Source organism: Salmo salar, chromosome 15, assembly GCF_965601325.2.
Source record: "Salmo salar chromosome 15, fSalSal1, whole genome shotgun sequence".
NCBI lineage: Eukaryota > Metazoa > Chordata > Actinopteri > Salmoniformes > Salmonidae > Salmo > Salmo salar.
Genome location: NC_138305.1, coordinates 51,695,540 through 51,720,773, shown reverse-complemented (window position 1 = coordinate 51,720,773; position 25,234 = coordinate 51,695,540). Strand labels below are relative to the sequence as shown.

At 41.5% G+C, this 25,234-nt stretch overlaps 1 protein-coding gene across 12 annotated transcripts in view; it reads right to left on the bottom strand.

The window, feature by feature from the left end:
• Nucleotides 1-25,234, bottom strand: part of nrxn3b (neurexin 3b) — a 416,132-nt gene that overhangs the window by 255,438 nt on the left and 135,460 nt on the right. For all 12 annotated transcript variants that reach the window (XM_082961878.1, XM_014145029.3, XM_082961868.1 and 9 more), the window contains 3 exons: nucleotides 24,275-24,523; nucleotides 23,581-23,770; nucleotides 18,646-19,029 (listed from right to left, as the gene is read on the bottom strand). In XM_082961878.1, the coding sequence (XP_082818004.1) occupies nucleotides 18,646-19,029; nucleotides 23,581-23,770; nucleotides 24,275-24,523 (823 nt within the window). The remainder of the gene's footprint in view (nucleotides 1-18,645; nucleotides 19,030-23,580; nucleotides 23,771-24,274; nucleotides 24,524-25,234) is intronic.

Sequence of the window (25,234 nt, the reverse complement as noted above, 5' to 3'; positions counted from 1 at the left end):
GAGAGAGAGAGACTGGAGAAAGAGAGAGAGAGAGAGAGAGAGAGAGACTGGAGAAAGAGAAGGAGAGAGAGAGAGAGACCGGAGAAAGAGAGGGAGTGAGAGAGAGAGAGAGAGACCGGAGAAAGAGAGGGAGAGAGAGAGACCGGAGAAAGAGAGAGAGAGACCGGAGAAAGAGAGAGAGAGACCAGAGAAAGACAGGGAGAGAGAGAGAGACCGGAGAAAGAGAGGGAGAGAGAGAGAGACCGGAGAAAGAGAGGGAGAGAGAGAGAGACTGGAGAAAGAGAGGGAGAGAGAGACCGGAGAAAGAGGGAGAGAGAGTTTGAGAGATAGTGGGGGTAGGGGGGGGGGGGCGGAGGGAGGCAGAAAGAGGGAGGGAGGCAGGAGACAAAGAGATAGGAATTGAGAGAGAGAGAGAGGCAGTGAGAGAAAGAGAGCGAAAGACAGAGAAGAGATGCTGAGAAATAAGGTCGATAGAGGCAAAGAAAGAGTGAGAGAACGAGAGAGGCAGTCGAAAGAGGATAGTCTCAGTGGGATCCGGGCCCAATGCTCCTCCTCCTCCTCTCCTCCTCCTCCTCTGACACTCACTTCATTACAGGCCTATTTACCTGATTAACAAGGCCACTTTACCACCAGCACTCTACTCAGCAGGTAGCTGCCTAGTGTGTTTGTCAGCAACACAACACCAAGCTTCCCTAAACACCAGCATCCCTCCCTCAGCCTCTCCTACTCCTTCTCTTCTCAAACCTCTGCCTATAAAACTCAGGCCAGTCAACGCTGAAAGACAATTGATTTTATAGCCTCCTGCTTACACCTTAGTACTAACACAATGCTTCTGACTGGGTGAGGAGGTCGTTCTGTGGTGGCTAGGCTAGGTGATGAAATACTGTACATTTCCATGGTTACATAATATGTTTCATGTCTACATGCTGACATCGATCAATCTATTGAGATGCGTCTGTTGGTTTGATGTTGCTATTACTGTCAGAGAAACTCCTTTTATGTACCTGAGTTGCATTTTCAGTAAGGAGAATACTAGCTATCTGGATAACCTTTTCATGTAGTAGAATATAATGACTAAAGACAAACGGCACCCCGAGCTTCCTAAACAGAGGCAGACATTATAAAGAGGAAAAGAGATTAATGATTTCCTCCTTCTTCCTTTCGTGTTTTGTTGCTCGTCTCACTCTCTTACCTCTCTCTATGTCATTTCCCACTTGGTCAGAAAATGCCAGTTACCAAGAATTTCACTTGTGGATATTATTGAAATGCTTTAACCTTATTGCAGCACTAGCTTCAATAACTCGTATGTTTATAAGCGGCAAATAGAGAGATAATATAGAGAGAGGATATAGAGAGAGGATATAGAGAGAGGATATAGAGAGAGAATACAGAGAGAGGATACAGAGAGAGGATATAGAGAGAGAATACAGAGAGAGGATCTAGAGAGAGAATATAGAGAGAGGATATAGAGAGAGAATACAGAGAGAGGATACAGAGAGAGGATATAGAGAGACAATACAGAGAGAGGATCTAGAGAGAGAATATAGAGAGAGGATATAGAGAGAGGATATAGAGAGAGGATATAGAGAGAGAATACAGAGAGAGGATATAGAGAGAGGATATAGAGAGAGGATATAGAGAGAGGATACAGAGAGAGGATACAGAGAGAGGATACAGAGAGAGAATACAGAGAGGATACAGAGAGAGGATATAGAGAGAGAATACAGAGAGAGGATCTAGAGAGAGAATATAGAGAGAGGATATAGAGAGGATATAGAGAGAGGATATAGAGAGAAAATAGAGAGAGGATATAAAGAGAGGATATAGAGAGAGGATATAGAGAGAGAATATAGAGAGAGGATATAGAGAGACAATACAGAGAGAGGATATAGAGAGAGGATATAGAGAGAGGATATAGAGAGAGGATATAGAGAGAGAATACAGAGAGAGGATACAGAGAGAGGATATAGAGAGAAAATACAGAGAGAGAATATAGAGAGAGGATATTGAGATTGAATACAGAGAGAGGATATAGAGAGAGGATATAGAGAGAGGATATAGAGAGAGAATACAGAGAGAGAATATAGAGAGAGAATACAGAGAGAGGATCTAGAGAGAGGATATAGAGAGGATATATAGAGAGAGGATATAGAGAGAGAATATAGAGAGAGGATATAGAGAGAGAATATAGAGAGAGGATATAAAGAGAGGATATAGAGAGAGGATACAGAGAGAGGATATAGAGAGAGAATACAGAGAGAGAAAATAGAGAGAAAAAATATAGAGAGAGGCTATAGAGAGAGAAAACAGAGCCAGGATACAGAGAGGATATAGAGAGAGAATATAGAGAGATAATATAGAGAGAGGATATAGAGAGAGAAAATAGAGAGAGGAAATAGAGAGAGAATACAGAGAGAGGATATAGAGAGAGGACATAGAGAGATGACATAGAGAGAGCATATTGAGAGAGGATATAGAGAGAGGATATAGAGAGAGGACATAGAGAGAGGATATAGTGAGAGGATATAGAGAGAGGACATAGAGAGAGGACGAAGAGATAATATATAGAGAGGATATAGAGAGAGGATATAGAGAGATGATATAGAGAGAGGATATAGAGAAGATATAGAGAGAGGATATAGAGAGAAGATATAGAGAGAGGATATAGATAGAGGACATAGAGAGAGGATATAGTGAGAGGATATAGAGAGAGGATATAGAGAGAGGAGATAGAGAGAGGAAATAGAGAGAGAATACAGAGAGAGGATACAGAGAGAGGATATAGAGAGAGGATGTAGAGAGAGGATATAGAGAGAGGATATAGAGAGAGAAAATAGAGAGAGGAAATAGAGAGAGGATATAGAGAGAGGATGTAGAGAGAGGATATAGAGAGAGGATATAGAGAGAGAAAATAGAGAGAGGATATAGAGAGAGGATATAGAGAGAGAAAATAGAGAGAGGAAATAGAGAGAGGACATAGAGAGAGGACATAGAGAGAGGACGAAGAGATAATATATAGAGAGGATATAGAGAGAGGATATAGAGAGATGATATAGAGAGGATATAGAGAGAGGACATAGAGAGAGGACGAAGAGATAATATATAGAGAGGATATAGAGAGAGGATATAGAGAGATGATATAGAGAGAGGATATAGAGAAGATATAGAGAGAGGATATAGAGAGAGGATATAGAGAGAGGACATAGAGAGAGGATATAGTGAGAGGATATAGAGAGAGGATATAGAGAGAGGAGATAGAGAGAGGACATAGAGAGAGGACGAAGAGATAATATATAGAGAGGATATAGAGAGAGGATATAGAGAGATGATATAGAGAGAAGATATAGAGAGAGGATATAGAGAGAGGATATAGAGAGAGGACGAAGAGATAATATATAGAGAGGATATAGAGAGAGGATGTAGAGAGATGATATAGAGAGAGGATATAGAGAAGATATAGAGAGAGGATATAAAGAGAGGATATAGAGAGAGGATACAGAGAGAGGATATAGAGAGAGAATACAGAGAGAGGATATAAAGAGAGGATATAGAGAGAGGATACAGAGAGAGGATATAGAGAGAGAATATAGAGAGAGGATATAAAGAGAGGATATAGAGAGAGGATACAGAGAGAGGATATAGAGAGAGAATACAGAGAGAGAAAATAGAGAGAGAAAATATAGAGAGAGGCTATAGAGAGAGAAAACAGAGAGAGAATACAGAGAGAGGATATAGAGAGAGGACATAGAGAGAGGACATAGAGAGAGGACATAGAGAGAGGCTATAGAGAGAGGACATAGAGAGAGGACATAGAGAGAGGACGAAGAGATAATATATAGAGAGGATATAGAGAGAGGATATAGAGAGATGATATAGAGAGAGGATATAGAGAAGATATAGAGAGAGGATATAGAGAGAAGATATAGAGAGAGGATATAGAGAGAGGACATAGAGAGAGGATATAGAGAGAGGATATAGAGAGAGGAGATAGAGAGAGGATATAGAGAGGAGATAGAGAGAGGACGAAGAGATAATATATAGAGAAGACAGAGCGAGGACATAGAGTGAGAACGAAGAGATAATATATAGAGAAGATATAGAGAGAGGAGATAGAGAGAGGAGATAGAGAGAGGAGATAGAGAGAGAATATAGAGAGAGTATATAGAGGAGATAGAGAGAGGATATAGAGAGAGGATATAGAGAGAGGACATAGAGAGAGGATATAGTGAGAGGATATAGAGAGAGGACGAAGAGATAATATATAGAGAAGACATAGAGCGAGGACATAGAGAGAGAACGAAGAGATAATATATAGAGAAGATATAGAGAGAGGAGATAGAGAGAGGATATAGAGAGAGTATATAGAGGAGATAGAGAGAGGATATAGAGAGAGGAGATAGAGAGAGGACGAAGAGATAATATATAGAGAAGACATAGAGCGAGGACATAGAGAGAGAACGAAGAGATACTATATAGAGAAGATATAGAGCGAGGATATAGAGAGAGGACGAAGAGATAATATATATTATGAAGACATAGAGCGAGGACATAGAGAGAGAACAAAGAGATAATATATAGAGAAGATATAGAGAGAGGAGATAGAGAGAGGATATAGAGAGAGTATATAGAGGAGATAGAGAGAGAATATAGAGAGAGTATATAGAGGAGATAGAGAGAGGATATAGAGAGAGGAGATAGAGAGAGGACGAAGAGATAATATATAGAGAAGACATAGAGCGAGGACATAGAGAGAGAACGAAGAGATAATATATAGAGAAGATATAGAGAGAGGATATAGAGAGAGGATATAGAGGAGATAGAGAGAGAATATAGAGAGAGGAGATAGAGGAGATAGAGAGAGGATATAGAGAGAGAATATAGAGAGAGGATATAGAGAGAGGAGAGAGAGAGTATATAGAGAGAGGAGATAGAGGAGATAGAGAGAGGATATAGAGAGAGAATATAGAGGGAGGACATAGAGAGAGGACGTAGAGATAATATATAGAGAAGATATAGAGAGAGGATATAGAGAGAGGACGAAGAGATAATATATGGAGAGAAGACATAGAGAGTGGACATAGAGAGAGGACAAAGAGATAATATATAGAGAAGATATAGAAAGAAGATATAGAGAGAGGATATAGAGAGAAGATATACAGAGGATATAGAGAGAGGACGAAGAGATAATATATAGAGAGAGGACATAGAGAGAGGATGAAGAGATAATATATAGAGAAGATATAGAGAGAGGATATAGAGAGAGAATATAGAGAGAGGACATAGAGAGAGGACGAAGAGATAATATAGAGAGAGGATATAGAGAGAGGACATAGAGAGAGGTTATAGAGAGAGGACATTGAGAGAGGACATAGAGAGAGGTTATAGAAAGAGGCTATAGAGAGAGGATATAGAGAGAAGACATAGAGAGAGGACATAGAGAGAGGACGAAGAGGTAATATATAGAGAGGATATAGAGAGAGGATATAGAGAGAGGTTATAGAGAGAGGATATTGAGAGAAGACATAGAGAATGGACATAGAGAGAGGACGAAGAGATAATATATAGAGAGGATATAGAGAGAGGATATAGAGAGAGGATATAGAGAGAGGACATAGAGAGAGGACATAGAGATAATATATGGAGAGAAGACATAGACAGAGGACATAGAGAGAGGACGAAGAGATAATATATAGAGAAGATAAAGAGAGAAGATATAGAGAGAGGATATAGAGAGAAGATATACAGAGGATGTAGAGAGAGGACGAAGAGATAATATATAGAGAAGATATAGAGAGAGGATATAGAGAGAGAATATAGAGAGAGGACATAGAGAGAGGACGAAGAGATAATATAGAGAGAGGATATAGAGAGAGGACATAGAGAGAGGTTATAGAGAGAGGACATAGAGAGAGGACGAAGAGATAATATAGAGAGAGGTTATAGAGAGAGGACATAGAGAGAGGACATAGAGAGAGGTTATAGAAAGAGGCTATAGAGAGAGGATATAGAGAGAAGACATAGAGAAAGGACATAGAGAGAGGACGAAGAGATAATATATAGAGAGGATATAGAGAGAGGATATAGAGAGAGGATATAGAGAGAGGTTATAGAGAGAGGATATAGAGAGAGGTTATAGAGAAAGGTTACAGAGAGAGGACATAGAGAGAGGATATTGAGAGAAGACATAGAGAGTGGACATAGAGAGAGGACGAAGAGATAATATATAGAGAGGATATAGAGAGAGGATATAGAGAGAGGACATAGAGAGAGGACATAGAGAGAGGATATAGAGAGAGGATATAGAGAGAGGATATAGAGAGAGGATATAGAGAAGATATAGGGAGAGTATATAGAGAGAAGATATAGAGAGAGGATATAGAGAGAGAAAATAGAGAGAGGATATAGAGAGATGACATAGAGAGAGGACATAGAGAGAGGATATAGAGAGAGGACATAGAGAGAGGATATATAGAGAGAGGACATAGAGAGAGGACGAAGAGATAATATATAGAGAGGATATAGAGAGGATATAGAGAGGACATAGAGAGAGGATATAGAGAGAGGATGTTGAGAGAGGACATAGAGAGAGGACATAGAGAGAGGACGAAGAGATAATATATAGAGAAGATATAGAGAGAGGATATAGAGAGAGAATATAGAGAGAGGACATAGAGAGAGGACGAAGAGATAATATAGAGAGAGGATATAGAGAGAGGACATAGAGAGAGGTTATAGAGAGAGGACATAGAGAGAGGACGAAGAGATAATATAGAGAGAGGTTATAGAGAGAGGACATAGAGAGAGGACATAGAGAGAGGTTATAGAAAGAGGCTATAGAGAGAGGATATAGAGAGAAGACATAGAGAGAGGACATAGAGAGAGGACGAAGAGGTAATATATAGAGAGGATATAGAGAGAGGATATAGAGAGAGGTTATAGAGAGAGGATATAGAGAGAGGTTATAGAGAAAGGTTACAGAGAGAGGACATAGAGAGAGGATATTGAGAGAAGACATAGAGAGAAGACATAGAGAGAGGACGAAGAGATAATATATAGAGAGGATATAGAGAGAGGATATAGAGAGAGGACATAGAGAGAGGACATAGAGAGAGGACATAGAGAAGATATAGGGAGAGTATATAGAGAGAAGATATAGAGAGAGGATATAGAGAGATGATATAGAGAGAAGATATAGAGAGAGGATATAGAGAGAGGATATAGAGAGAGGACGAAGAGATAATATATAGAGAGGATATAGAGAGAGGATATAGAGAGATGATATAGAGAGAGGATATAGAGAAGATATAGAGAGAGGATATAAAGAGAGGATATAGAGAGAGGATACAGAGAGAGGATATAGAGAGAGAATACAGAGAGAGGATATAAAGAGAGGATATAGAGAGAGGATACAGAGAGAGGATATAGAGAGAGAATATAGAGAGAGGATATAAAGAGAGGATATAGAGAGAGGATACAGAGAGAGGATATAGAGAGAGAATACAGAGAGAGAAAATAGAGAGAGAAAATATAGAGAGAGGCTATAGAGAGAGAAAACAGAGAGAGAATACAGAGAGAGGATATAGAGAGAGGACATAGAGAGAGGACATAGAGAGAGGACATAGAGAGAGGCTATAGAGAGAGGACATAGAGAGAGGACATAGAGAGAGGACGAAGAGATAATATATAGAGAGGATATAGAGAGAGGATATAGAGAGATGATATAGAGAGAGGATATAGAGAAGATATAGAGAGAGGATATAGAGAGAAGATATAGAGAGAGGATATAGAGAGAGGACATAGAGAGAGGATATAGAGAGAGGATATAGAGAGAGGAGATAGAGAGAGGATATAGAGAGGAGATAGAGAGAGGACGAAGAGATAATATATAGAGAAGACAGAGCGAGGACATAGAGTGAGAACGAAGAGATAATATATAGAGAAGATATAGAGAGAGGAGATAGAGAGAGGAGATAGAGAGAGGAGATAGAGAGAGAATATAGAGAGAGTATATAGAGGAGATAGAGAGAGGATATAGAGAGAGGATATAGAGAGAGGACATAGAGAGAGGATATAGTGAGAGGATATAGAGAGAGGACGAAGAGATAATATATAGAGAAGACATAGAGCGAGGACATAGAGAGAGAACGAAGAGATAATATATAGAGAAGATATAGAGAGAGGAGATAGAGAGAGGATATAGAGAGAGTATATAGAGGAGATAGAGAGAGGATATAGAGAGAGGAGATAGAGAGAGGACGAAGAGATAATATATAGAGAAGACATAGAGCGAGGACATAGAGAGAGAACGAAGAGATACTATATAGAGAAGATATAGAGCGAGGATATAGAGAGAGGACGAAGAGATAATATATATTATGAAGACATAGAGCGAGGACATAGAGAGAGAACAAAGAGATAATATATAGAGAAGATATAGAGAGAGGAGATAGAGAGAGGATATAGAGAGAGTATATAGAGGAGATAGAGAGAGAATATAGAGAGAGTATATAGAGGAGATAGAGAGAGGATATAGAGAGAGGAGATAGAGAGAGGACGAAGAGATAATATATAGAGAGGATATAGAGAGGATATAGAGAGGACATAGAGAGAGGATATAGAGAGAGGATGTTGAGAGAGGACATAGAGAGAGGACATAGAGAGAGGACGAAGAGATAATATATAGAGAAGATATAGAGAGAGGATATAGAGAGAGAATATAGAGAGAGGACATAGAGAGAGGACGAAGAGATAATATAGAGAGAGGATATAGAGAGAGGACATAGAGAGAGGTTATAGAGAGAGGACATAGAGAGAGGACGAAGAGATAATATAGAGAGAGGTTATAGAGAGAGGACATAGAGAGAGGACATAGAGAGAGGTTATAGAAAGAGGCTATAGAGAGAGGATATAGAGAGAAGACATAGAGAGAGGACATAGAGAGAGGACGAAGAGGTAATATATAGAGAGGATATAGAGAGAGGATATAGAGAGAGGTTATAGAGAGAGGATATAGAGAGAGGTTATAGAGAAAGGTTACAGAGAGAGGACATAGAGAGAGGATATTGAGAGAAGACATAGAGAGAAGACATAGAGAGAGGACGAAGAGATAATATATAGAGAGGATATAGAGAGAGGATATAGAGAGAGGACATAGAGAGAGGACATAGAGAGAGGACATAGAGAAGATATAGGGAGAGTATATAGAGAGAAGATATAGAGAGAGGATATAGAGAGATGATATAGAGAGAAGATATAGAGAGAGGATATAGAGAGAGGATATAGAGAGAGGACGAAGAGATAATATATAGAGAGGATATAGAGAGAGGATATAGAGAGATGATATAGAGAGAGGATATAGAGAAGATATAGAGAGAGGATATAAAGAGAGGATATAGAGAGAGGATACAGAGAGAGGATATAGAGAGAGAATACAGAGAGAGGATATAAAGAGAGGATATAGAGAGAGGATACAGAGAGAGGATATAGAGAGAGAATATAGAGAGAGGATATAAAGAGAGGATATAGAGAGAGGATACAGAGAGAGGATATAGAGAGAGAATACAGAGAGAGAAAATAGAGAGAGAAAATATAGAGAGAGGCTATAGAGAGAGAAAACAGAGAGAGAATACAGAGAGAGGATATAGAGAGAGGACATAGAGAGAGGACATAGAGAGAGGACATAGAGAGAGGCTATAGAGAGAGGACATAGAGAGAGGACATAGAGAGAGGACGAAGAGATAATATATAGAGAGGATATAGAGAGAGGATATAGAGAGATGATATAGAGAGAGGATATAGAGAAGATATAGAGAGAGGATATAGAGAGAAGATATAGAGAGAGGATATAGAGAGAGGACATAGAGAGAGGATATAGAGAGAGGATATAGAGAGAGGAGATAGAGAGAGGATATAGAGAGGAGATAGAGAGAGGACGAAGAGATAATATATAGAGAAGACAGAGCGAGGACATAGAGTGAGAACGAAGAGATAATATATAGAGAAGATATAGAGAGAGGAGATAGAGAGAGGAGATAGAGAGAGGAGATAGAGAGAGAATATAGAGAGAGTATATAGAGGAGATAGAGAGAGGATATAGAGAGAGGATATAGAGAGAGGACATAGAGAGAGGATATAGTGAGAGGATATAGAGAGAGGACGAAGAGATAATATATAGAGAAGACATAGAGCGAGGACATAGAGAGAGAACGAAGAGATAATATATAGAGAAGATATAGAGAGAGGAGATAGAGAGAGGATATAGAGAGAGTATATAGAGGAGATAGAGAGAGGATATAGAGAGAGGAGATAGAGAGAGGACGAAGAGATAATATATAGAGAAGACATAGAGCGAGGACATAGAGAGAGAACGAAGAGATACTATATAGAGAAGATATAGAGCGAGGATATAGAGAGAGGACGAAGAGATAATATATATTATGAAGACATAGAGCGAGGACATAGAGAGAGAACAAAGAGATAATATATAGAGAAGATATAGAGAGAGGAGATAGAGAGAGGATATAGAGAGAGTATATAGAGGAGATAGAGAGAGAATATAGAGAGAGTATATAGAGGAGATAGAGAGAGGATATAGAGAGAGGAGATAGAGAGAGGACGAAGAGATAATATATAGAGAAGACATAGAGCGAGGACATAGAGAGAGAACGAAGAGATAATATATAGAGAAGATATAGAGAGAGGATATAGAGAGAGGATATAGAGGAGATAGAGAGAGAATATAGAGAGAGGAGATAGAGGAGATAGAGAGAGGATATAGAGAGAGAATATAGAGAGAGGATATAGAGAGAGGAGAGAGAGAGTATATAGAGAGAGGAGATAGAGGAGATAGAGAGAGGATATAGAGAGAGAATATAGAGGGAGGACATAGAGAGAGGACGTAGAGATAATATATAGAGAAGATATAGAGAGAGGATATAGAGAGAGGACGAAGAGATAATATATGGAGAGAAGACATAGAGAGTGGACATAGAGAGAGGACAAAGAGATAATATATAGAGAAGATATAGAAAGAAGATATAGAGAGAGGATATAGAGAGAAGATATACAGAGGATATAGAGAGAGGACGAAGAGATAATATATAGAGAGAGGACATAGAGAGAGGATGAAGAGATAATATATAGAGAAGATATAGAGAGAGGATATAGAGAGAGAATATAGAGAGAGGACATAGAGAGAGGACGAAGAGATAATATAGAGAGAGGATATAGAGAGAGGACATAGAGAGAGGTTATAGAGAGAGGACATAGAGAGAGGACATAGAGAGAGGTTATAGAAAGAGGCTATAGAGAGAGGATATAGAGAGAAGACATAGAGAGAGGACATAGAGAGAGGACGAAGAGGTAATATATAGAGAGGATATAGAGAGAGGATATAGAGAGAGGTTATAGAGAGAGGATATTGAGAGAAGACATAGAGAATGGACATAGAGAGAGGACGAAGAGATAATATATAGAGAGGATATAGAGAGAGGATATAGAGAGAGGATATAGAGAGAGGACATAGAGAGAGGACATAGAGATAATATATGGAGAGAAGACATAGACAGAGGACATAGAGAGAGGACGAAGAGATAATATATAGAGAAGATAAAGAGAGAAGATATAGAGAGAGGATATAGAGAGAAGATATACAGAGGATGTAGAGAGAGGACGAAGAGATAATATATAGAGAAGATATAGAGAGAGGATATAGAGAGAGAATATAGAGAGAGGACATAGAGAGAGGACGAAGAGATAATATAGAGAGAGGATATAGAGAGAGGACATAGAGAGAGGTTATAGAGAGAGGACATAGAGAGAGGACGAAGAGATAATATAGAGAGAGGTTATAGAGAGAGGACATAGAGAGAGGACATAGAGAGAGGTTATAGAAAGAGGCTATAGAGAGAGGATATAGAGAGAAGACATAGAGAAAGGACATAGAGAGAGGACGAAGAGATAATATATAGAGAGGATATAGAGAGAGGATATAGAGAGAGGATATAGAGAGAGGTTATAGAGAGAGGATATAGAGAGAGGTTATAGAGAAAGGTTACAGAGAGAGGACATAGAGAGAGGATATTGAGAGAAGACATAGAGAGTGGACATAGAGAGAGGACGAAGAGATAATATATAGAGAGGATATAGAGAGAGGATATAGAGAGAGGACATAGAGAGAGGACATAGAGAGAGGATATAGAGAGAGGATATAGAGAGAGGATATAGAGAGAGGATATAGAGAAGATATAGGGAGAGTATATAGAGAGAAGATATAGAGAGAGGATATAGAGAGAGAAAATAGAGAGAGGATATAGAGAGATGACATAGAGAGAGGACATAGAGAGAGGATATAGAGAGAGGACATAGAGAGAGGATATATAGAGAGAGGACATAGAGAGAGGACGAAGAGATAATATATAGAGAGGATATAGAGAGGATATAGAGAGGACATAGAGAGAGGATATAGAGAGAGGATGTTGAGAGAGGACATAGAGAGAGGACATAGAGAGAGGACGAAGAGATAATATATAGAGAAGATATAGAGAGAGGATATAGAGAGAGAATATAGAGAGAGGACATAGAGAGAGGACGAAGAGATAATATAGAGAGAGGATATAGAGAGAGGACATAGAGAGAGGTTATAGAGAGAGGACATAGAGAGAGGACGAAGAGATAATATAGAGAGAGGTTATAGAGAGAGGACATAGAGAGAGGACATAGAGAGAGGTTATAGAAAGAGGCTATAGAGAGAGGATATAGAGAGAAGACATAGAGAGAGGACATAGAGAGAGGACGAAGAGGTAATATATAGAGAGGATATAGAGAGAGGATATAGAGAGAGGTTATAGAGAGAGGATATAGAGAGAGGTTATAGAGAAAGGTTACAGAGAGAGGACATAGAGAGAGGATATTGAGAGAAGACATAGAGAGAAGACATAGAGAGAGGACGAAGAGATAATATATAGAGAGGATATAGAGAGAGGATATAGAGAGAGGACATAGAGAGAGGACATAGAGAGAGGACATAGAGAAGATATAGGGAGAGTATATAGAGAGAAGATATAGAGAGAGGATATAGAGAGAGGATATAGAGAGAGGATATAGAGAAGATATAGGGAGAGTATATAGAGAGAAGATATAGAGAGAGGATATAGAGAGAGAAAATAGAGAGAGGATATAGAGAGATGACATAGAGAGAGGACATAGAGAGAGGATATAGAGAGAGGACATAGAGAGAGGATATATAGAGAGAGGACATAGAGAGAGGACGAAGAGATAATATATAGAGAGGATATAGAGAGGATATAGAGAGGACATAGAGAGAGGATATAGAGAGAGGATGTTGAGAGAGGACATAGAGAGAGGATATAGAGAGAGGATATAGAGAGAGGACATAGAGAGAGGACGAAGAGATAATATATAGAGAGGATATAGAGAGAGGACATAGAGAGAGGATATAGAGAGGATATAGAGAGAGGATATAGAGAAGATATAGAGAGGATATAGAGAGAGGATATAGAGAAGATATAGAGAGGATATAGAGAGGATATAGAGAGAGGATATACAGAAGATATAGAGAGGATATAGAGAGAGGATATAGAGAAGATATAGAGAGGATATAGAGAGGATATAGAGAGGATCTAGAGAGAGGATATAGAGAGAGGATATAGAGAGAATATAGAGAGGATATAGAGAGAGGATGAAGAGATTATATATAGAGAAGGTATAGAGAGAGGATATTATGTTTATTCTTTCCTTTCTCACCATTGAGAGAGGCAGCACAAACATAATATTCACTGTCTTCTCTATGCAGTCTACCAGGCAGCAGAGACCCAGAGGAGTCCCATTTGAATGCAGATCACAGGCATGGAGGGTTGGAGGGTTGGCAGGTCTCTGCCCCGGGTCACAGCCCTGTCGAGAGGAGACCTGTCTGGGCCAGGGCCTTGGGAGCACGCCCCTGCCTGTATGGCACTAGAGGTCTGGCACACACTCAGAGCCTGACACAGAGATACACACACACACTGGCTGGCACGCACAGTAGTGTGCACAGATACACACGAACACAGAAACGCGCACAGACACACACACACTGACGAGCAAACAGGCACACACACACACACACGCACTCACATGTTTGTGCAGATGTCACACACACACTGTGACTGACTTGAACACCCGCCGACACAACGTCTGTCTCCGTGATAGCGACATCGCGTAGCAAACCTCTGATCGTAGGCGCCGTTATACCTTGTGGGCACACCTCAAATAAAGAGGGGTAAAATATGGCCAAATATTTCACAGGTACAGGAGGAAACATCTAAAATAATAGTAGGTGGATGCCAGGCTGACTCTGCTGCTCCCAAGCACGATGCTTCTTTCATCTAATTGCCAACAGGTTAGGTTCAGGTTAAATCAGGGGCGCAACTTTTGTTTTAGAAGTAGGGTGGGGAACATTTTTGTCATTTCATTTTGTATTTAAGCCAGAGAGGTTGTTTAGTCATCCTTTAATTTTGTGACCTGTTCTTAATTTTATCGTACCATTATTTGATGCCATTGAAGGCAAGAAACAGGATACAAACCAATAAAAATCAATGGGACTCAAAGCTCTCTCCATCAAAGTATCTGCAGTCAAAAAGACTACCAAGATAGACAGTTAACCTCTCGCTGAGATATCCCACAGGGTCTATTGATCTGTAAGTGTGTGAAAAGCACTGTATTGTCTACTCCACTGTAGTGTGCTGTATAACTGTGTTTTCAATCAATACCAAGCCCTGGATGTCAATAACATCTCGGAATCTCTCTCTTTCCCCCTCTCTCCCTTGCTCTCTCCCTCCCTCCCTCTCTCCCTCTCCCTCTCCTCCCCAGGACCCCGCTGACATCTGTGTAAGAGATCAAGTAAGAGAGAAGACTAGACCAGACTCAACAACAACAACAGCAGCAGCAGCAGCAGACATCCTAGACTCACAAACACCCCCAAACGCTGCATAAAACAGCACATAATAATACTGCATCATAGCAATTATAAATGTCCCTGTTTACCCTGAATACGTGTATCATCATTCACAGTGAAACCCCTGCACCAATCCCATAACACATCAGAGACCTACAGGGATAGGAATATTCATAGAACTAGAGTGTATTGTGAATACAGGTCTACTGTGTATAGTGAGGACATAGGCCAACTGTGTATAGTGAGGACATAGGCCTATCTATGGTCTATTGTGAGGACATAGGCCTAGCTACTGTTTATTGTGAGGGCATAGGCTTTCTGTGTATTGTGACGACATAGGCTTACTGTGTATTGTGAGGACATAGGCCTAGCTACTGTTTATTGTGACGACATAGGCCTACTGTGTATTGTGAGGACATAGGCTTACTGTGTATTGTGAGGACATAGGCCTACTGTGTATTGTGAGGACATAGGCTTACTGTGTATTGTGAGGACATAGGCCTACTGTGCATTGTGACGACATAGGCCTACTGTGTATTGTGAGGACATAGGCTTACTGTGTATTGTGAGGACATAGGCCTATTGTGCATTGTGACGACATAGGCCTACTGTGTATTGTGAGGACATAGGCCTACTGTGTATTGTGAGGACATAGGCCTACTGTGTATTGTGAGGACATAGGCTTACTGTGTATTGTGAGGACATAGGCCTACTGTGTATTGTGAGGACATAGGCTTACTGTGTATTGTGACGACATAGGCTTACTGTGTATTGTGAGGACATAGGCTTACTGTGTATTGTGAGGACATAGGCCTATTTATGTGGTTGTGTCCACTAACGTTAAATGAGGGTTTTTCCTGGATTCAATCGGGATCAAATATTTAGGACCAGGCAAGGGATAACGCAGGCAGACCTGGCAACCCAAAGATATAGAACAGAGGGCAAAGACCTGGCAACCGCTGAGATATACCAGAATACCAATAATGACTAAAAGCTACAACAACCACAGCAATATGTGTCAGAACTACAACAACAGCAGCCTTCAGGCAAAAAAAAACCTAGAACACCCACAGGCCCTATACATCAGAACACCATCTCTCTATATGGGTAAGAAAAACCCAGTGTCCAGACATGTAGTATGTCCACTGCAAGGCCAGCTAGCATTGTGATGGAGGACAGGATGTGGACGAGGGAGGGAGGGATGGAGGGGGGGTGGAGAGAGAAGAATGGTAGGAACATGTGTCTGCGCGTTCTTTTTCTACGGGTGGAATGGCAGTGGTGCAGTGCTGTGTTAGCATGTCTGTCCCTCCATCCCTCTGTCACTCCATTCCTCCACCCCTCCGGCAGCAGTGTTCTGTGTGTCTCTGTCTGTGTGTGAGCGTGCGTGCAAGTGAGTGTGTGTGCGTGAGTGCGTGTGTGTATGTGTGTCCGTGCATCGGTGTGTGCGTGTATGTTCTCTGTGTGTGTGGTCTGGCAGTGCTTTCCCATCAGCCCCCATTTAGTACGCCCACACAGACAGAGCCTCGGAGTGGTACAAAAATAGCTGGCTATCCAGGACCTAGGCAAGGTTATCACGATCGCACAGCCTGCCTGCCTACTGCCTCTCCTCTCTGCCTTTCCTCTCTCTCTTTCTCTCTCTTTCTCTCTCTCTCTTTCTCCAACTGGGGGATGCTGTTCCTGCCCATGAGAGAGAGAGAGAGAGAGAGAGAGAGAGAGAGAGAGAGAGAGAGAGAGAGAGAGAGAGAGAGAGAGAGAGAGAGAGAGAGAGAAGCTTGTTCATATGAGAGAAATGTACTTTAGTCTAATGCCAAATAATTAATTTGAACTGTTGAATTTTGAAGTATTTAAAGAAACATTTAGGATTCAAAGATGTCCAACAAATAGCCTCCGGGATCTTCATATCCTGTTGTTCCAATTTGAAGCTTTCAACCAGATTGGAAGTACTAGAAATCTTGCCATTAGATGCTAATTACTTGTTTTATTCAGATCTCCTGAGAACCTCCCAGCCTGTCTATGACTCTCCAGTACAGTTGTGCTTAGTGGAAACAACCAGCTCCAAAAAGTCATTATGATCTCACCGCAAACTATGGATTTTCACAAGACTGTAGTTCTTCTAAAATTACCTCAACCCATCCTGCAGACCCCTGGTAAAATTGAAAAAGAGAGACAATCCAGGAGAACAATACTCCGATAGCATCCCACCCACCCACCCACACACACACACCCCCACACACACACACCCACCCACCCAACAGCTCAGAGTGGGCCTATCTTCAGTGAATGTGTCATAAAAACCTAATGCAGTGGAGCTCTTAACGCCAGACATGGGGAGACCATTTTCACCCACAGCCAAGTCCAAGCCTCAGTGTGTGTGTGTGTGTGTGTGTGTGTGTGTGTGTGTGTGTGTGTGTGTGTGTGTGTGTGTGTGTGTGTGTGTGTGTGTGTGTGTGTGTGTGTGTGTGTGTGTGTGTGTGTGTGTGTGTGTGTGTGTGTGTGTGTGTTTAACTCCACTTGTGAGGACCAGAAGTCCCCACAAGAATAGTAAACCATTTTTTTGACCAACTGGGGACATTTTGTTAGTCCCCACGAGGTCAAATGCTATTTCTAGGGGTTTTAGGGTTAAGGTTAGAATTAGTGTTAAGGTTAGAATTAATTTTAGGGTTAGGAACTAGGGTTAGTTTTAGGGTTAGGGTTAGGAGCTAGGGTTAGATTAAGGGTTAGGGTTAGGAGCTAGGGTTAGGTTTAGGTTTAGGGTTAAGGTTAGTTTTCCGGTTAGGGTTAGAGTAAGGATAAGAGTACGGGTTAGGGTAAGGGTTAGGGGTTTAGGAAAATAGGATTTTGAATGGGACTTAATTGTATGTCCCCACAAGGTTAGCTGCGCAAGACTGTGAGTGAGTGAGTGAGTGAGTGAGTGAGTGAGTGAGTGAGTGAGTGAGTGAGTGAGTGAGTGAGTGAGTGAGTGAGTGAGTGAGTGAGTGAGTGAGTGAGTGAGTGAGTGAGTGAGTGAGTGAGCAAGCGAGCGAGTGAGCATGCGTGTGTGTGTGTGTGTCAAGACCCAGTTCAATTCCTCTCCTGGAGCCCCTTCAGAAGAGAAGACAGCACCATGCACAAAAGCCACTTGGCGGAAAAGTGGAATCCTATTAAATCTTTCAGCTAAGCCTCCATAAATACAAGGAGCTGTCCCAAGTCACACTCCTCCACTCCTTTCCTCTCATAATCCCATCAGGCTAAAAGTAGAACACTGGCTGTAAGGTCCCTTGCTAGACAAACACACTTCTGTAATTGGCTGAACTAACACAAGTTCTAGTGTTGGGTTTAGTGAGGAGAACGTTTCGTCGCTAAAAAAAAGTAATTTGATCCAAACCAGTCGGGAACTTCTGTAGTTTAGTTAGTAGAAAGGCTCTCTCAACACAATGGAAGCTTGTCATTCACTTCCTTGACACCTAGGCCAAGCTTGACATGTTTGGGGTTTCAGATACAAGCCGATAAAACTGTCCCATCTCAATGAGCATCACAATCTCCAATCACACATCCAACGTAGCATGGCGATGCAACTCAGTGCTAACCCAGCGGACGTAAACATTACAAGGAGAAAACCTTAAGACTGCCAGCACATTCACCCAGCACTGAAATTGAATGAGACGTGCATTTGACAACAATCCGTTTTCCAAACATTAAGTAAGCAGCAGACTCACCTCTCTCACACGTGCCGGCCCAGAACCCAGTCCCGGTGCAGTCACAGATAAACCGGTTCCATCCTTCCTTACATACTCCGTTATTCTTACAGGGATTGCTATCACACTGTTTCCCCGTGACTTTACTGCAGGTGGGCCTGATGCCTGTGGTGTTCTGAGACTCCGAGATGGCCCGAATGTTTTTGGAGCGGCCGTCTATGAAGAGGTCCCGGATGCAGCCCACGTAGCCGTAGTTCAACATGGCCGTCCACAGTTCGGTAGGTAACACCAGGCCTACGCGGTTGTCAGGGAGACCACCCAGGTAGAGGTCTCCCTCCAGGTCTAAGATCTCGTTCTCTCCGCTGGCCGTGAACGGAGTACGACGATTGTCCACTGAGATGATGCCTGGAGAGGAGGAAGATGGAGTGAGGAAAGGAAGAGAGAAAGAGGAAGGGAAGGTTAGTGTTAGGGTCGAAGCGATTCTAATATTGAGTAGTTTTAGATTCTTAGACTAGTAGTCTCAAGAGTTGTGTGTCTGACGACACATTATAGAAGAGTCTTGAAGCCTTGTTCACAAGGCCAGTATGCTAGCCTTAGGCTACGATCAAGAGTGCTTGTTGTTTGCCATTGGTCAGAGGAGAGTGTGGATAAATCAGGTTTATGGTTCCAAAGTACTTCAAGTCATTCACTCCAGTTTGTTCTTCAAACACCTCAGTGAACTACTAACTGTCCTCAATGTCTAACTAAGAGATTTAAATCCCATCATGTGAAGTCCCATGAAACAGTTATCTAACGTCAAGCTAATACCACCACTCAGCCCATATCCATATATCTGTCTAATTTCTCTCTCTTCCCTCAGAAAATCCTCCTCTTCTCCCAATCCTTCCTTCCCTTCTTTCATTGGTGCTAGGTGGTGATCCATCAAAGTAGAATGTGTGGACACAGGGCTAAATTGGCTACTCTAAACTGATATATAACACAGACGCAGGACATCAAATAACAGAAGTACTACTACCGCTCTCCTCTCTTCTTCTCATGCTCTCTCTATCTCTTTCTCTTTCATCTCTCTTTCCCTCTCTCTCTCTTTCTCTCTGTCTGTCTCTGCTATTTCTCACTCTAGCACTCTCTCTCTGCCTCTGTTTCTCTATATATTTTCCTTTCATCGCTCTCTCTCTCTCTCTCTCTCTCTCTCTCTCTTTCTCTCTGTCAGTCTCTCTCTCTCTCTTGCTTTCCTCTTTCCTTTTAATGTAGTGAAATCCATTCTGTTATGGAGCTCAAGGCAACGACAGACTTTCTCTTTCTCGCGCCAAATATAATCTTCCTCTCTAAAGCTCCTCTCTTCTCTGTTCTGTTCTGTTTGTCCAACCTTTTTCAGGTCAGCGGACACAAAGGATAAAGAAGCTGTGGAGGAAATAGAATCAGGAAATAGGATTTAAAAGGTTTTGCTTTATCATCCTCATGATACACGTCTTATCGCCTCATCCTCAAGATCAAATCAAATTGTATTGGTCACATGCGCCGAATACAACAGGTGTAGACCTTACCATGAAATGCTTACTTACCAGCCATTAACCAACAACGCAGTTCAAGAAAGTATTTTCTAAATAAACTAAAGTCCCGGTACCGAGTCAATGTGCGGGGTTGTACAGGTTGTGGACAAGGTAGAAATACTTCTGCAAATCCTGCAACAGTATGATGCCTTTGATGTATATTCTGAGGGGTTTTATAACGATCATCACCGTTCTCCTCCACCATCATCATCTTCCCTCTCCCCCCTCCTTGTCCTTCCCCCCCGGTCTCATGGTAATTAACCGTTAATTAACATAAACATGTTTAGCATCTCCAGGCCTCCACACATACTCTACAAGCCATATACCAGCGGCTGATTCACACCTTTGGAACATCTACATTTAAACAAGTCTAATAAATCAATTTAATATACACCATCACAATAAATCCATTATCTGTTTTAGGCAGGTGTAAAGAAGCATTATGATATGAAGAAAATGTATTTCAGAAGAACAGAATAGGAATTGACCTACTGTATGTTATCTGGCTATGCGCCATGCCATGAAGGCTGTAGGCCTGTTCATTTGGCAGACAAGATATACTTGTAAGTCATTTTGCCATTATTTTACATTATAAACTGGGTGGTCCGAGCACTGAATGCTGATTGTCTGAAAGCTGTGGTATATCAGAGCGTATACGATGGGTATGACAAAACATTTATTTTTACTGTTCCAATTATGTTTGTAACCAGTTTATAATAGCAAACTTCTGTGGTTTCTGGCCAATCCAAGCAGTCAGCGTTGCATCGTGCCTAAGAACAGTCATTAGCCGTGGTATATTGGCCATATATCACACCCTCTCATGCATTATTGCTTAATTATACCATGGCATTGTTGAATACTAGTTTCTGATTAACTTAAAGGGCTTGAAGAACGTGCATTATTGAAGTGATAATGCCAGAGAAGCCGGTGTTTGGAGGATATATTGGCACGGGTGTTGTTAAGTCCATGACTAAACCGTGCCAATATCTCCTCCAAACACCGGCTTTGAGGGCATTATCACTTTTATACAACGGGTTACCAACATATTCAAATAATGATAGACATATTTCATTTTCAGTATTCATACAATTTCATCCTTCCACAGGATATAGTCCCGAAACAAATCTAGGGATGGGGAGGAGGGGATTTTCTGGCAGGGGGGAGATTTTCGGCACAACACCGCTGCATAAAAGTGATAATGCCCTCAAGGCCGGTGTTTTGAGGATATATTGGCACGGTTTGCCGGTCCGAACTCTACATACCATGGTTTCTCCAACCCTGTTCCTGCAGCTAACTAGTGCTTAATTTGGGAGGCTAGACCAATTATGTACCAGAGACATCTTAAATCATTTAAAATATATATTTTTCTGCGTAATATGCAGTAGTCTATGTATTGTATAACGGCCTAATCATTATTTTAATTCCATTTTTTTAGGGATTGTGGTCATATATAGGAATATGCATATGAATAAGCATATGCACTGAGTGTCCCAAACATTAAGAACACCTTCCTAATATTGAGTTTCATCCCCCTTATACCCTCAGAACAGCCTCAATTTGTCAGGGCATGGATTCTACAAGGTGTCGAAAGCGTTCCACAGGGATGCTGGCCCTTGTTGACTCCAATGCTTCCATAGTTGTGTCAAGTTGGCTTGGATGTCCTTTGGGTGGTGGACCATTCTTGATGCACACGGGAAACTGTTGAGCGGGAAAAACCCAGCAGCTTTGCAGTTCCTGACACAAACCGGTGTGCCTGGCACCTACTGCCATACCCCATTTAAAGGCACTTAAATATTTTCTCTTTCCAATTCACCCTCTGAATCCATGTCTCAATTGTCTAAAGGCGTAAAAATCCTTCTTTACTGTGTCTCCTCACCTTCATCTACACTGATTTAAGTGGATTTAACAAGTGACATCAGTCTATGCCATGAAAAGAACAGGTGTTCTTAATGTTTTGTACACTCAGCGTATGCATCAGCTCTAATAGGCAAGTAGTGTTTTGAACTAACCATCACCTTAGTGCTGTCCATTTTGTTGTGTTAGGCTTTGGAACAACATCCACAGCTACCAACATCCACAACGACCAACATCCACAACAACCAACATCCACAACGACCAACATCCACAACGACCAACATCCACAACAACCAACATCCACAACGACCAACATCCACAACTACCAACATCCACAACGACCAACATCCACAACGACCAACATCCACAACGACCAACATCCACAACTACCAACATCCACAACTGCCAGCATCCACAACTACCAACATCCACAACTACCAGCATCCACAACGACCAACATCCACAACGACCAACATCCACAACGACCAACATCCACAACGACCAACATCCACAACTACCAACATCCACAACTACCAACATCCACAATTACCAACATCCACAACGACCAACATCCACAACTACCAGCATCCACAACTACCAACATCCACAACTACCAACATCCACAACTACCAACATCCACAACTACCAGCATCCACAACTACCAACATCCACAACGACCAACATCCACAACTACCAACATCCACAACTACCAGCATCCACAACTACCAGCATCCACAACTACCAACATCCACAACTACCAACATCCACAACTACCAGCATCCACAACTACCAGCATCCACAACTACCAACATCCACAACTACCAACATCCACAACTACCATGTTTTCCACTCAGTTTCAGCCTGTTGTTGAACTTCTTTCTTCAAATTGATCATCACAGAGAGGTGAGTTATAAAAGATTTTCTATTGTATTTGCATTGATGTCAGAGTGATTAGAGTGACAATAGAGCCCTGAGTACCAGGCCATTAGGACCTGATGGAGGGACAATAGAGCCCTGAGTACCAGGCCATTAGGACCTGATGGAGGGACAATAGAGCCCTGAGTACCAGGCCATTAGGACCTGATGGAGGGACAATAGAGCTCTGAGTACCAGGCCATTAGGAACTGATGGAGGGACAATAGAGCCCTGAGTACCAGGCCATTAGCACCTGATGGAGGGACAATAGAGCCCTGAGTACCAGGCCATTAGGACCTGATGGAGGGACAATAGAGCCCTGAGTACCAGGCCATTAGGACCTGATGGAGGGACAATAGAGCCCTGAGTACCAGGCCATTAGCACCTGATGGAGGGACAATAGAGCCCTGAGTACCAGGCCATTAGAACCTGATGCTCGTTAGTGAGTTGGGTACCACCAACGCATGTCCAGAGATCATAAAAGGAGATTACTGTGAATCAACGGTCACGTGGAATTTTACTGTGGTCATGACTCATGACTGCCGGTGTGGCGGTAATATGGTCACCACAACAGCCCTACTCCCTCTTCCTCCTCCTCCTCCTCCCACCCCACCACAACACACCCCTCTCTCCTCACCTGAGCGTCCATCCCTCTGTATGTCCACGTGGTGCCAGGCTCCATCATTGACCTTGTTCTGGGTGGCTTTGACCTTGATAGTGCCTGAGCCCATGTCCAGCAGCAGATACAGCCCTCCATCCAGCAGCTCTACAGCAAAGAAGTCTACTTTGTTGTTCTTCTTCCCTGCTGCGTCCTGCCGGTCCTGGGCCTGGAAATTAGGTGAGGTACTGAGTCTTCTGACTAATGGGAAGCAATAAGCCCAGAGGGGGTGTGGTATATGACCAATATATCACAAACCCCTGCAGTGCCTTATTACTATTATAAACTGGTTAAGAACGGAATTGGAGCAGTAAAAATACGTTTTGTCATACCCGTGGTATATCACACCGTATACCACTAGTATGACAAAACATTTGTTTTCACTGTCAGCCAATCAGCATTAAATGCTCAAACCTTTCTAAAAATGTTTCTAAAAATGAATAAACAACGTTTCTTCTAAAGCTTTACATCAAGGCTCTTTAGCTGAAACCTTGGTCAAATAAATCCACAGCAGGGAAATATGAGTGTGTGACTTTCTTTTACAGTTCTACACTTACTAGAAACAGGACACCAGCACACTGGTAATCTAATCTCACAAACATTTAATGGATCATTAAACCAAAATGTGGGTCTTCAACAGACCTTCATCAGGGTATTTCATTAGTTAGGTTACCTTGCCGTGGGTGAACAGGATGAGTCCGTTGGGCTCGGAGGTCCTGAAGTCGAAGGAGATAGAACCCATTCTCTTGGTGTTCCACTTGGGGAGGCTGAGGTAGGAGTCAGGGCTCTCGAAGTTGATAGGGTCCAGGGTGGCCACGTTCTCACACTTAAACACCACGTCACCCTGGAGCTTCATCTTGGGGTCTACGATGCGGGCCAGACGGGAGAGCTCCAGACGGATGTCGTTATTCTTGTAGACCACCTGGAGGGAGTGGAGGAGAAGAGAGATCATTAGGGACAATATTCTAGGTCCATATATCGAATAAAGGTATATGTTTGTTTTTTTAACTGTTGTGTAATATGTTGGTCATCTTTTGAAGATTCAAAGCGTAGCAGACAGGAAGACAGCCTGATAGGGACAATAAACTCAATAAGAGGAGAGATGGAAAAAAGAAAGAGGGAAACGTATCATATTATAATGTACTCCAGATTTTATTTCCAGATTTTAGCTTCTATTCTAACGTCAAATGTGGTTTATATGGAATATTATATGGGTTTTCTATTAAATGGGTTTTTGTATAATATGGGGTTTTATATAATATGTTGGTCGTATTTTAAACACATGAATCCAATATCCATTTTCATTTCCCATTTTTACTGTAATCTGTCCATATGCAGAAAGATCACATGCTAACAATATGATTGAACACTTGCCTGCACCGCAGGATATGCAAAAGAGCTTTGAGATTTACATAAATTCACTGAAAGCCCACACTAACACATGGTTATATCAATAGTATTTCACTACTTTTGGCCAGCTAATAGCCGAATGACCGATAAGCAACATAATGAACTAAACGTTCAAATTCCGTTGCGGCAAGATCATTTTGCTGTGACAATATCAGTCAAATTAAGATCCTACATCTTTATGACAAGATCCTTGGATTACTTGCAAAGCACTGGTGCTCTAAGA